The 13,218-nt window shown below is 42.5% G+C and overlaps 1 protein-coding gene across 2 annotated transcripts in view; it reads left to right on the top strand.

Moving 5' to 3' along the window:
* The window catches only part of LOC141052038 (cytochrome P450 2A6-like), a 257,099-nt gene that overhangs the window by 214,858 nt on the left and 29,023 nt on the right, over positions 1 to 13,218 (top strand). For both annotated transcript variants that reach the window (XM_073549218.1, XM_073549217.1), the window contains exons 4-5: positions 9,478 to 9,638; positions 12,782 to 12,958. In XM_073549218.1, the coding sequence (XP_073405319.1) occupies positions 9,478 to 9,638; positions 12,782 to 12,958 (338 nt within the window). The remainder of the gene's footprint in view (positions 1 to 9,477; positions 9,639 to 12,781; positions 12,959 to 13,218) is intronic.

Consider the following 13,218-nt stretch of genomic DNA (forward strand, 5'->3'; position numbering starts at 1 on the left):
ATTTCCTGTTCTATATAAGCCCCACCCTCCTCACAGTAACCCACCAGGCACATACATACTGTGCTTCTTCCTCTGAAAGCAACATCACTCTTGCTTAAAATCTTTACCACTATACCAAAAAAGCTGCAGGAGTAAAGGTCCACCCATCCCCAAGTCATGTCCTCCTCCGCTTATGGCTCCAGTGGTCTCTTGACTTATGGATATGGGACGGACCCCCACTCCATCTTAAAACCACCATAACTACAGTAAACCTAGGCACTAGAATAAATACACAACACATTATTTTGGTTGTCAAAATGGCAACAGCTTTATTTAAATCACAGGATTAAAACAATCACAGTAGGAGTCAGGTGAAGTGCTAGTACATTGGGATTCACAAGTACTGTGATATCCCAAGCTGTCTGACATACAGAACCAGGACAGACAGCCATACAGGGGTGGCACGCACTGGCTTGCCATTCAAGCAGAGCCAGTAAACTTTCTGGGCACCAATGACCCTATTATCCTCACTCCTGTGCTTAACCACTGTGCCCGCCCCTGACTGACGTTACCATTACAACGTCCTTGAGGCTGGCCACCAAAGCCGAGCCTGTTCACCACCATGAGGTTTTACATCCTCTATTAGTTAAAATGAGTCCACCTTAACTTGCCTGCAACTTCCACCTGACTCCTAAACCGCCACCAGAGAGGCCATTTAACACCATAAATGGACTCGACCCCCATCAACCATGCCTAACAAAGCCATCAACCATTTCTATATGCTATGGAAAGTCTGCGCACACAAGTAATAAAATTAAAATTCAAGAGCTCTGATAGATCAATTCTATCAATGCCATGCTATCAAGTTATGATCGATAATACGGTAATGTTTAGCAAAATAACAGTTGCTAAACATCCTGCAATGAGAATCCCATAATGGGGAATGTGGAAAGTAAACCATAATTAAGGTTGTAGCCACAATCTGAATACCTGCATAATGACATCTGTCATGCCTCAAAAACTATTATACCGCACGTATTGTAGCCAGCTCTAATAATTCACCAATTCACAGATTTTAGTTCTAGAAGCCACCATTATTTACAATAGCTGTGCAGTAAAATTTCTTAAACCCACTTACTATCACTACCCGAAAAGTGATGAACATATCAATAGAAAGATATTATAAATAGGGAGTAATTAAAAACTATACACAATATAACAACATTATAACCGACCATAAAATAACGTTCAGAATATCTGGAAGTAGTAATTTAAATAAACCTAAAGCAGAAAAAGTCTACAAAGGCATTATTAATAAAACTGCCACGCCATTGTTAATTGTTTTTTGCATGTGCTTGATAACATTTACTGTTGACCTCTCCAACTGGGTCAAAGGCATTGGGAATAGGCATATTGCCCTTTGTGTTAATGCACTTGATTACTTTACCCTTAGTCACTCCCACTGACTCAAGGGCACACAGATTAGGTACATTGCTCTTCAGTTTCATGCACTAGATAACTGCATTGTCCAGATGACAACCTTGTTCTCTTCTCCCCTCCAGCTGCTGTTCCTGGCTCAGAGGAGCCAATTTCTTCTGTAGGCATGCAAAATATGATTGCCATGACACCAGAGACTTTACCCTAACAGGGTCCTATAAAATATAAATGCTTCTGGAGACCAGGGGGCCATACCGTGATGGTCACCCCTCCATACCAGGGGGCCATACCCGAGATGGTTACCCCCTCCACACCAGGGGCCATACACAAGATGGTTACCCTCCACACCAGGGGGCCATACCTGAGATGATTACCCCTCAAAACCAGGGTGCCATACCTGAAATGGTTACCCTTCCAAACCCAGTGGGGGTCAGCGGCCAGTTTATTAACAAATAACATAAACATTTACAATAAGTATTAAATACACAATCTTATACGACATGAGGGGAGGGTTCTTGGAGCCCCCAAAATTCTGGCTAAATATTTGGCAAAAACACAAGAACTTAAAAATCCACGTTACCCTCAGCTGTAAACCACCAGCTCGAGGGCACCAAACATCCCTTTTCGGGAAATCCAACCACCAAAAGCTCCGGGTAACACCCCGTCCAGAGTTACCCGTCCAGAGCCGTAACCAAAAGCCAGATCCAGAATTTTAACTTCCAATTCCTTGTCGCTGATTCAGCGTCAACTCCAAGAACCCCACCCCAGAGGTCCATACTTAATATGGTTACCCCTACTGACCAATTTATAAATAACTTCCAAGGACCCACTAAAAGGAAAACAAATAACTGTTTGTTTTTTTTTAAATTTTAAATTCATGTTCTTATTAAAATAAACATAAAATAAACATCAAAGCATAAATAACATTAACACGCTGGGGGGAGTCCTTGAAGTTCCCAAATCTGGTGATTGCCAAACATAAAATGTACCAACAATTACTCCCAGCCATTACCCCACTAGATCGGGAGCACCATAACCACAAGGATTCCAATGTTCACTTGAATTTCCTGGGGATCTGACAAACTCTTGCCGAAACTCCCCTCCACCTTTCACCAGGTCCAGAACCATATTAACTTCCAAAAAGAGGAATCCATATCCCAATGGATCCCCCAGACCTATTTCTAACCAACTTCAAGGACCCGCCCAACCACCAGGCTCCAGGTAATCCACTCAGGCCTGTGCTATCCGCCATCTTAAGTAATATAAAATAAGCACTTGTTGGGTATACACTGATCCCTTTTTTTTTATATAATTATTATTCACACCTTTATTAAAACAAACATACCATAAAACATCAAAGCATAAATAATATTAACACGCTGGTAGGAGTCCTTGAAGCTCCCAAAAATCTTGTGATTACCAAACATGAAGTGAACATAAAATGTACCAACAATTACTCCCAGCCGTTACCCCACCAGCTCGGGAGCACCATAACCACAAGGGTTCCAATGTTCACTTGAATTTCCTGGGGATCCGACAAACCCTTGCCGAAACTCCCCTCCACCTTTTGCCAGATCCAGAACATTATTGAATTCCAAAAGGAGGAAACTATATCCCAATGGATCCCCCAGACCATATTTGACCAACTTCAAGGACCCCTCCAACTGCACAAAATGTGGGATAAGTGAGGGTGAAAACCATGCAGGTTTACAACCAAGGTATACAACAGATTAATAATGAAAAATAAACCATTGTAAGGTCCAGAATTAGACAGAGATGGGCAATGCTGTGTTAAATGCTGTAACAATAAATGAGAAGCCGCCTGCTCCTCTACAGCAGTTACAGAGAGACTCTAATCACCAGCTGCGCATAAATGGTAAGAAATATGTAGGTCTAATATAAGCTGCCTGCAGCCATAGGTGTGTGAGCAGAAAACTGCAAGTTCTGTATCCCAGTCACTCTACTACATACAATTACAATAGACGAGAGACAGGGCTGAAAACTGGGCCCATGATGTGTTTTCCAGAGCAATGTGCAGCATCACACTAGGAGTGCCCCCTTAGGGCCCGCCATGTGCTGAGTTATTAGTGCCCACTCACTGCCCGCCATGTGCTGAGTTATTAGTGCACACTCACTGCCCGCCATGTGCTGAGTTATTAGTGCACACTCACTGCCCGCCATGTGCTGAGTTATTAGTGCACACTCACTGCCCGCCATGTGCTGAGTTATTAGTGCACACTCACTGCCCGCCATGTGCTGAGTTATTAGTGCACACTCACTGCCCGCCATGTGCTGAGTTATTAGTGCCCACTCACTGCCCGCCATGTGCTGAGTTATTAGTGCACACTCACTGCCCGCCATGTGCTGAGTTATTAGTGCACACTCACTGCCCGCCATGTGCTGAGTTATTAGTGCCCACTCACTGCCCGCCATGTGCTGAGTTATTAGTGCACAGTCAAATGTGCCGAGTTACTCACCGATTACTTATTTTACACATGATAAAACATAATCCATTCAGGCCTGTGCTATCCGCCATCTTAGGTAATATAAAATAAGCTCTTGGTGGGTATACTCTGATCATGCAACATATGAGGGGGAGGACTAAAGGCAGCAATAGCTACAGAAATCAAGCACTAAGCTGGAAGTCATGTCCAGGTTATATGTACAGCCAGGAAAATAACTTGGAGACACAGGATGTTTATACCTAGCATAATCCGTATATAGCAGAGTGAGGAGTGATCTCATGTATACAGACCTGTGGTACAGGTGAAGTATACAGCACAGGAATAGAGCCTTTACACATATCCCACATATAGCGAGTAACCTGGTTACACGGGATCTGCACACCCAGCCTCACAGTATGTAACAGAGATGAGGTCACATCCAGATCATCAGTCTCCATCACTGGGAAGGGGGGATAATCCGCACACAGCAGGGTCAGTATACAGTGCACTGACATGAAGTGCAGCCTCTCATCATCATACATACACCATCCCCCGACTGCTCCTCTCACCAGTGTCTCTAATACATGTGACTGCTCAGCTCCACCATAGTAATGGCAGACACTGTATGCGTCCCTGCTCTGTCCTATCATACATAAACCCAGAACTCATGAAGACTCTGTATAATACAGCAGTAATGTGGTATATCAGAAATGTCTGCAGGGAGGACACACGAAAGCTGCCTCTGCAATAAGTGAGGGAACATGGCAGCTACATGAATTTCTGAGGTAATCTTGATCCCAGATATGATGTAGGAGCTGATACTACCCTAGTACACACTACACAATGTCTGAGGTGAATGCAGAGTAGTATATCAAACATGTCTGCAGGGAGGTCACACAGAAGTTGTCTCACAGTCTGTGAGGAAAATGTAGCATGCACCTGAGGGACATGGCAGCTACATGAATTGCTGAGGTAATATTGATCCCATACATAATGTAGGAGCTGATACTACCCTAGTACACACTACACAATGTCTGAGGTGAATGCAGAGTAGTATATGAAACATGTCTGCAGGGAGGTCACACAGAAGTTGTCTCACAGTCTGTGAGGAAAATGTAGCATGCACATGAGGGACATGGCAGCTACATGAATTGCTGAGGTAATATTGATCCCATACATAATGTAGGGGCTGTTACTACCCTAGTACACACTACACAATGTCTGAGGTGAATGCAGAGTAGTATATCAAACATGTCTGCAGGGAGGTCACACAGAAGTTGTCTCACAGTCTGTGAGGAAAATGTAGCATGCACCTGAGGGACATGGCAGCTACATGAATTGCTGAGGTAATATTGATCCAATACATAATGTAGGAGCTGATACTACCCTAGTACACACTACACAATGTCTGAGGTGAATGCAGCGTAGTATATGAAACATGTCTGCAGGGAGGTCACACAGATCTTGTCTCAGTCTGTGAGGAAAATGTAGCATGCACATGAGGGACATGGCAGCTACAAGAATTGCTGAGATAATATTGATCCCATACATAATGTAGGAGCTGATACTACCCTAGTACACACTACACAATGTCTGAGGTGAATGCAGAGTAGTATATCAAACATGTCTGCAGGGAGGTCACACAGAAGTTGTCTCACAGTCTGTGAGGAAAATGTAGCATGCACATGAGGGACATGGCAGCTACATGAATTGCTGAGGTAATATTGATCCCATACATAATGTAGGAGCTGATACTACACTGGTACATGATGTCTGAGGAGAATGTGCTCCTATCAGCTGTCATGTGAGGTGATAACCCCAGTATTATACTCCCTGAAACTGCAGACATGCTTCCTCCTGTTCATCCTGTGCAAGAAGGAGGGAGAGAGACAGATTTCCTGCTCTATATAAACCCCACCCGCCTCACAGTAACCCCCCAGGCACAGACATATTGGGCTTCTTACTCTTAGGCTGTGTGCACACGCTGCGGATTCTGCTGCGTTTCCGCAGCGGTTTTGGCCGCTGCGGACACGCAGCAGTTTTAGCTGCGGTGTACAGTACCATTCATTTGAATGGGAAAAAAAAAACGCTGTGCCGACGCTGCGGAAAAAACCGCGCGGATTTGCTGCGGTTTTGAATCCGCAGAAAGAATTGCATGTCAATTCTTTCTGCGGAAACCGCTGCGGGTTCCTATCTCCACCATTGTGGAGATAGTGAATCCGCAGGACCAAACCGCAGGCAAAACCGCAGATAATCCGCAGGTCTTTGGACCTGCGGATTATCTGCGGTTTTTGCAAAATCCGTGCGGATTAATCCGCAGCGGATTCCGCAGCGTGTGCACGTACCCTTAAAGCAACATCCCTCTTGCTTAAAATTTATACCACTATACCAAAAAAACTGCAGGAGTAAAGGTCCACCCATCCCCAAGTCATGTCCTCCTCCGCCTATGGCTCCAGTGGTCTCTTTCTCCTGCAGCCAGTGGTTCACATTTTATCAATCACCTTCTTTGTGATTTCTTGGTGACTCCTTCTTGTCCTCATGACTGTTTTTAATGTTTTTTAATTTATCGTATGGTGTTTCTGATGCTTTTTTGCTAACAATAAAATTATATGTACTTTTTGTATAAGATGTTCTCTGCGTGGTGATCCTACTTATATGCATAGCTCTTTTTTACATTGCTTTCTGGTTTAGTTTACTTGCATGTGGTGATCCCCGTGGTATTATTTCTCTAATACTATTTGGATGGTGCCCACCTGGTTGTGTCTTACAAACTATAGAGGCAAATACTACTTCCAATTATATGCTACCTAAAATAAAACTTACCAGAACCTCCTAACAGATGAAGCAAATGTGAACATGTGCAAACTGCAATAACTACAAAAGTATATAAACCATGGTGTGCAGGAGTACATATATTTAAAGATAACTTCAGGATTTACCCCCAGGAGGGTTTAAGACTGCTTTATCAGCCTCCTAATACCCTTTTTAATCATTCTCATATCATCCCTAAGTGTTGCTGCAGTATGTTTATAAAGTATGTTTAATGTCTCTGTGTATGTGCCCCGACTAAGGGTACCGTTACACCTAGCGACTCACCAGCGATCCCGACCAGCGAAATGACGCGGTCAGGATCGCTGGTACATCGCTAAGTGGTCGCCAGTGAGCTGCCACACAGGCAGATCTCACCAGCGACATAGCAGCGGTCGGGGGTCGTTACTTACCTGTCACACTAGGCGATCCTGCGTCCTCCCGCACGGCTCCACGCATCGCTCGTCCTCACAGCAGGAAGCGCCGCAGGAAGTGACCGACGAGGAATGGTCCAGGAGCTTCTCGCGCGATCAGCGATAACCAGCGGGGGAGCCGGTCGGAGGTAAGTATCAGACACAGCGATATCGCTAGCAATATCGCTGTAACGTCACAAAATCGGTGACTTTACAGCGATATTGCTAGCGATATCGCAGTGTGTAACGGGGGCTTAACCCAAGATTGCTGTTAGTCATTGAAACAGCATGCTTGTATCATGCCCAACAAGGAGAACTGGGGTAAGGTGTCAGTGTGACAGCAATAAAAAAAAGGATAACTTGTCATGGCGGGTGGGCACACACAAATTGTCCAATTTGTGCAACTAAGCGCCTCAATCTTACAAGTATATTCTATTTGTTATCAATGCAGTTTAAAAGTCATGTATTTAATGTTTGTATAATATACTGTGCAAAAGTTTTAAGCAGATGTTGGAAAAATTCTGGAATGTTACAATTCTTTGAAAAATAGGTAGTGTGAGTTTTTATGTATTAATTAACAAAATGCAAAGTGAATCAATAAAATAAACTAATTCACATCAAAATTTAGTGACCGCCCTACAGCATGAATTATTGTAGGTACTTGCACACAGTATTTGAAGGAACTCAGAAGGAGGTTGTTCCCAACATCTTGGAGAACTAACCCCAGATCTGTAGATGTTGCTTGTAGAGATCCTTCTGTTTCCTAGAATCCCAGACAGACTGGATGATGTGGAGATCAGGGCTCTGTGTTGGCCGTATCATCGCTTCCTGGACTCCAGTAATGGACATCATGAATCCTAACCAATATCTCATCTCCATTTGCTGAAATGGTGCCCTTAACTTGCAAGGACCCTGCCCCGTACATCAATGTTGCTTGCAGTAACTCATTGTACAATCTCCAGCTTTTCAGTGAAAGACTGCCTTTGGCTACATTCTAAATATTTCTAATTTTGATTCATTTGTCTATTACACCTGCTGTCAATTTTCTGCACTCAGTAGCTTGATTCGCCTACCTAGGCACAGCTGCTGAGCTCAGTGATTCCCTACAGCAATGATGTATGCAGTCGACGTGACATCACTAGTGTGCAACCAGAACTTTGAACTTTTGAAATAGCGAGAAGCCAAACCTGAACCCAGGAAAGGCAAATACCTCATTGTATGTCACTTTAGGTATGTTAGAGTGTTTTGTTTGGGGTCCAAGTTCACGATAGTGTAAAACTCATTTAACACTTACGGTATATTTTTGATAAGATTCTTACAGTGCACTATTTTTTTCATACTTGCCTAAAACTTTTGCACTGCACTGTACTGTATATCTTGGCATCCCCAGTGTGCTGCTCTACTTTTTGGTATGTATTGCAGTCACTGCAAGTTGCACTTTTTCACATTGCTCCATTCTTTGAGGAGGTGGATTTGGAGATAGTGATTGCCTCCATATTTAGCTGAGCACTCATAATCCCATCAATCTAAGGTCGTTTTCAAGTAGATCTGGATCCTACCTGCCCTTTAAATTTTCTGGCCTTGGCACAGAAGCGGTTTGTAGATACAGTAGATTCTTATCAATAAAAGATCATTCTTGTTGTGACTGGTGTGCACACATAAACTGGCCAATTTGTTATACAATTAATCACAATTTCACGTTTTCTATATAAATGAAATTATATTAATGTACAATTCTGTTACTGTTGAACATCAAACTTGAAGGATGTATCATCCCATATCAATGAAACTTATGACTCAATCACTGTATCTAATTAACTGCATTTATTAATTGTCAATGATATAGTTATGTGACTGCTGCACATAACTATATAAGTAATCCTCCCATCAAAGTTTTTATCCTCTTAACCCCTTACTGCCAGCTGACGGAATAGTACATCAGCTGGCAGTAGCCCCCCGCTTTGAGGTGGGCTCTAGTGGTGAGCCCACCTCAAAGCCGCGACATGTCAGCTGTTTTTAACAGCTGACATGTGCCCAGAATAGGTGCGAGCGGAATCACGATCCGCCGGCGCCTATTAAGTAGTTAAATGCCGCTGTCAAACTCTAACAGAGGGCATTTAAATGCATTTTCGGATGCTGGTCCTTAAATATGTGCAGCGATGACCCTCGTCACGTGATCGGGGTGCTGCGTTGTCATCACAACCAGAGGTCTCCTTGGGACCTCTATGGTTGTAGATGGCAGATTGCTATGAGCGCCACCCTGTGGTTCTATGTGGAGCTGAAATGTTGAACTTTTTTTGATGTGGAATAGTAAATCATATTACTTTTTTAATGCTACAATATTTTTACGAGATAGCTAGACATGTAGAATAATATTTAGTGAAATTCAATTGCAGGTCAACCCTTGGATCCAGAAAAGAAGATCATGGATGCTTTTTCTAATGTTCTCTGTTCTGTCATATTTGGAGATCGTTTTGAGTACAAGGATGAGAGGTTTATTAAGTTCCTCAAAATTGCAGAAGATACTTTCCAGCTGATAAGCTCTACCTGGGGACAGGTAAAGAATGATTACAATCTGTTGGTGATTAGACCCATAATCAAGGCAGACGGTCATGCTGGTGTCATATTTAGGATGTATATATACAGTGGGGAAAAAAAGTATTTAGTCAGTCAGCAATAGTGCAAGTTACACCACTTAAAAAGATGAGAGGCGTCTGTAATTTACATCATAGGTAGACCTCAACTATGGGAGACAAACTGAGAAAAAAAAATCCAGAAAATCACTTTGTCTGTTTTTTTTTTCATTTTATTTGCATATTATGGTGGAAAATAAGTATTTGGTCAGAAACAAAATTTCATCTCAATACTTTGTGATATATCCTTTGTTGGCAATGACAGAGGTCAAACGTTTTCTGTAAGTCTTCACAAGGTTGCCACACACTGTTGTTGGTATGTTGGCCCATTCCTCCATGCAGATCTCCTCTAGAGCAGTGATGTTTTTGGCTTTTCGCTTGGCAACACGGACTTTCAACTCCCTCCAAAGGTTTTCTATAGGGTTGAGATCTGGAGACTGGCTAGGCCACTCCAGGACCTTGAAATGCTTCTTACGAAGCCACTCCTTCATTGCCCTGGCGGTGTGCTTTGGATCATTGTCATGTTGAAAGACCCAGCCACGTTTCATCTTCAATGCCCTTGCTGATGGAAGGAGGTTTGCACTCAAAATCTCACGATACATGGCCCCATTCATTCTTTCATGTACCCGGATCAGTCGTCCTGGCCCCTTTGCAGAGAAACAGCCCCAAAGCATGATGTTTCCACCACCATGCTTTACAGTAGGTATGGTGTTTGATGGATGCAACTCAGTATTCTTTTTCCTCCAAACACAACAAGTTGTGTTTCTACCAAACAGTTCCAGTTTGGTTTCATCAGACCATAGGACATTCTCCCAAAACTCCTCTGGATCATCCAAATGCTCTCTAGCAAACTTCAGACGGGCCCGGACATGTACAGGCTTAAGCAGTGGGACACGTCTGGCACTGCAGGATCTGAGTCCATGGTGGCGTAGTGTGTTACTTATGGTAGGCCTTGTTACATTGGTCCCAGCTCTCTGCAGTTCATTCACTAGGTCCCCCCGCGTGGTTCTGGGATTTTTGCTCACCGTTCTTGTGATCATTCTGACCCCACGGGGTGGGATTTTGCGTGGAGCACCAGATCGAGGGAGATTATCAGTGGTCTTGTATGTCTTCCATTTTCTAATTATTGCTCCCACAGTTGATTTCTTCACTCCAAGCTGGTTGGCTATTGCAGATTCAGTCTTCCCAGCCTGGTGCAGGGCTACAATTTTGTTTCTGGTGTCCTTTGACAGCTCTTTGGTCTTCACCATAGTGGAGTTTGGAGTCAGACTGTTTGAGGGTGTGCACAGGTGTCTTTTTATACTGATAACAAGTTTAAACAGGTGCCATTACTACAGGTAATGAGTGGAGGAAAGAGGAGACTCTTAAAGAAGAAGTTACAGGTCTGTGAGAGCCAGAAATCTTGATTGCTTGTTTCTGACCAAATACTTATTTTCCACCATAATATGCAAATAAAATGAAAACAAAACAGACAATGTGATTTTCTGGATTTTTGTTTCTCAGTTTGTCTCCCATAGTTGAGGTCTACCTATGATGTAAATTACAGACGCCTCTCATCTTTTTAAGTGGTGGAACTTGCACTATTGCTGACTGACTAAATACTTTTTTTCCCCACTGTATATGAAGTGGTCTCAGTGAGAGAAACAAAATAGGAATTTTGTGGGTGTGATATCTTTTAATGGCTAAAAAAATATAGTGAATGATGTTACAAAGCAAGCTTTCGGGACTGCTTACGTTCCTTCATCAGGCTGATATAACAAAATATTTGAAGAAACCTAGTTATATACAGTGAAGGCATGGTGTGATACATGGACATTTCAATAAACAAACACTGAGCTCTCCCTTTAGGAGAATCCTTAATTAGGTAAGATTAGATAAGTGGTGTGAAAGTTCCCCATATGCATGTGAGATCAAAGGGCTGATGGTGCCTTCATTGTTTTTGGAGGAAATAACTCAGATTTGGTAATGGGCCATGAAACCTTCTGACAAATTGTGTCCTGTGTGAACAGAATCAAAGATTGTAATGAATTCATGCCCTCAGATTCACCAAGAGGGACACTTCCTTGCAATGGGAGAAGATGCAAAACCTGCATTTGTATAGAGACCAACAGCAAAATCCAAATCCCCAACACACAGCAGGACTATAAGATCCCCGGGACATTCACATGTTCCTCTTCCAATGTGGTGTATTTAATTCTATGTAATATATGTCCTGTGGGTGGCCTCTATGTTGGAGAAACAGGACAGAGACTGAGAGAAAGGATAAGGTCTCACCATCATACTATTACAGATAAAAAAACCATTTACTGTACCTGTGGCCAAACATTTCTGCGGCCAAACATTTCTGCGGTCCAGGACACAACATAGACAATATGAAAGTTGTCATTTTGAAAGGCAATTTCACAACACAGAAGCATTGAAGGGTTTGGGAATGCAAATTCATCACAATCTTTGATTCTGTTCACACAGGACTCAACTTGTCAGAAGGTTTTATGGCCCATTACCAAATCTGAGTTATTTCCTCCAAAAACAATGAAGGCACCATCAGCCCTTTGATCTCATATGCATATGGGGAACTTTCACACCACTTATCTAATCTTACCTAATTAAGGATTCTATCTTTAAGCTCAGTGTTTGTTTATTGAAATGTCCATGTATCAAACCATGCCTTCACTGTATATAACTAGGTTTCTTCAAATATTTTGTTATATCAGCCTGATGAAGGGACGTAAGCAGTCCCAAAAGCTTGCGTTGTAACATCATTCAATATATTTTGTTAGCCATTAAAAGGTATCACACCCACAAGATTCCTATTTTGTTTCTCTCACTGAGAGCACTTCATATATATATTTTTTCTACTGGCTAACAAGGTACCAAACTAATTTTTTTCCTTTAACATTTAGGGTGTAGGAACTCAAACAATGTGCTCCTCTGGGGAGGATCCTCTGAAACCAACCAGAGCTGATCAATGTCCCCATAGCACTTACATGGTCTGTCAACTTTTGACAAAATAACTGTTAATATGCTCTAACTAATCACCATCTTCATGTTCTCCTTGGCAATACAGCTGCAGAGCATGCTTCCCACAATTATGAAGTATGTTCCTGGACCTCACCAAAGAATGATGGCCATCTCAGAAGAGCTTGAAGATTTTATACATGAGAGGGTCAAATCCAGCATAGAGACCCTGGATCCCTCCACACCCAGACATTACATTGACAGCTTCCTCATCAAAATGGAAGAGGTATTTTATCCATATAATAAAAAGGGACACCCTAAAGTTTAAATATTGATATGAATAGGTTCAAAAAGGTAATTATGAGGATTTTGCTATGAAGAGAAAACAGAATGACTATTATTCTTGGACTGAATCTGATATTGCAACTCATCCATATTCAGGTCAACGGGGGTTAATATATAGCCTGTAGACACTGTGGGTGCGTGTAACCTCTTTTTTTAGATAGAACTCTCCTGTGTTTGAATACAGAAATGACTTATAGTACA

Source organism: Dendrobates tinctorius, unplaced genomic scaffold (assembly GCF_039654945.1).
Source record: "Dendrobates tinctorius isolate UK_male_01 unplaced genomic scaffold, ASM3965494v1 ptg000158l, whole genome shotgun sequence".
Taxonomy (NCBI): Eukaryota; Metazoa; Chordata; class Amphibia; order Anura; family Dendrobatidae; genus Dendrobates; species Dendrobates tinctorius.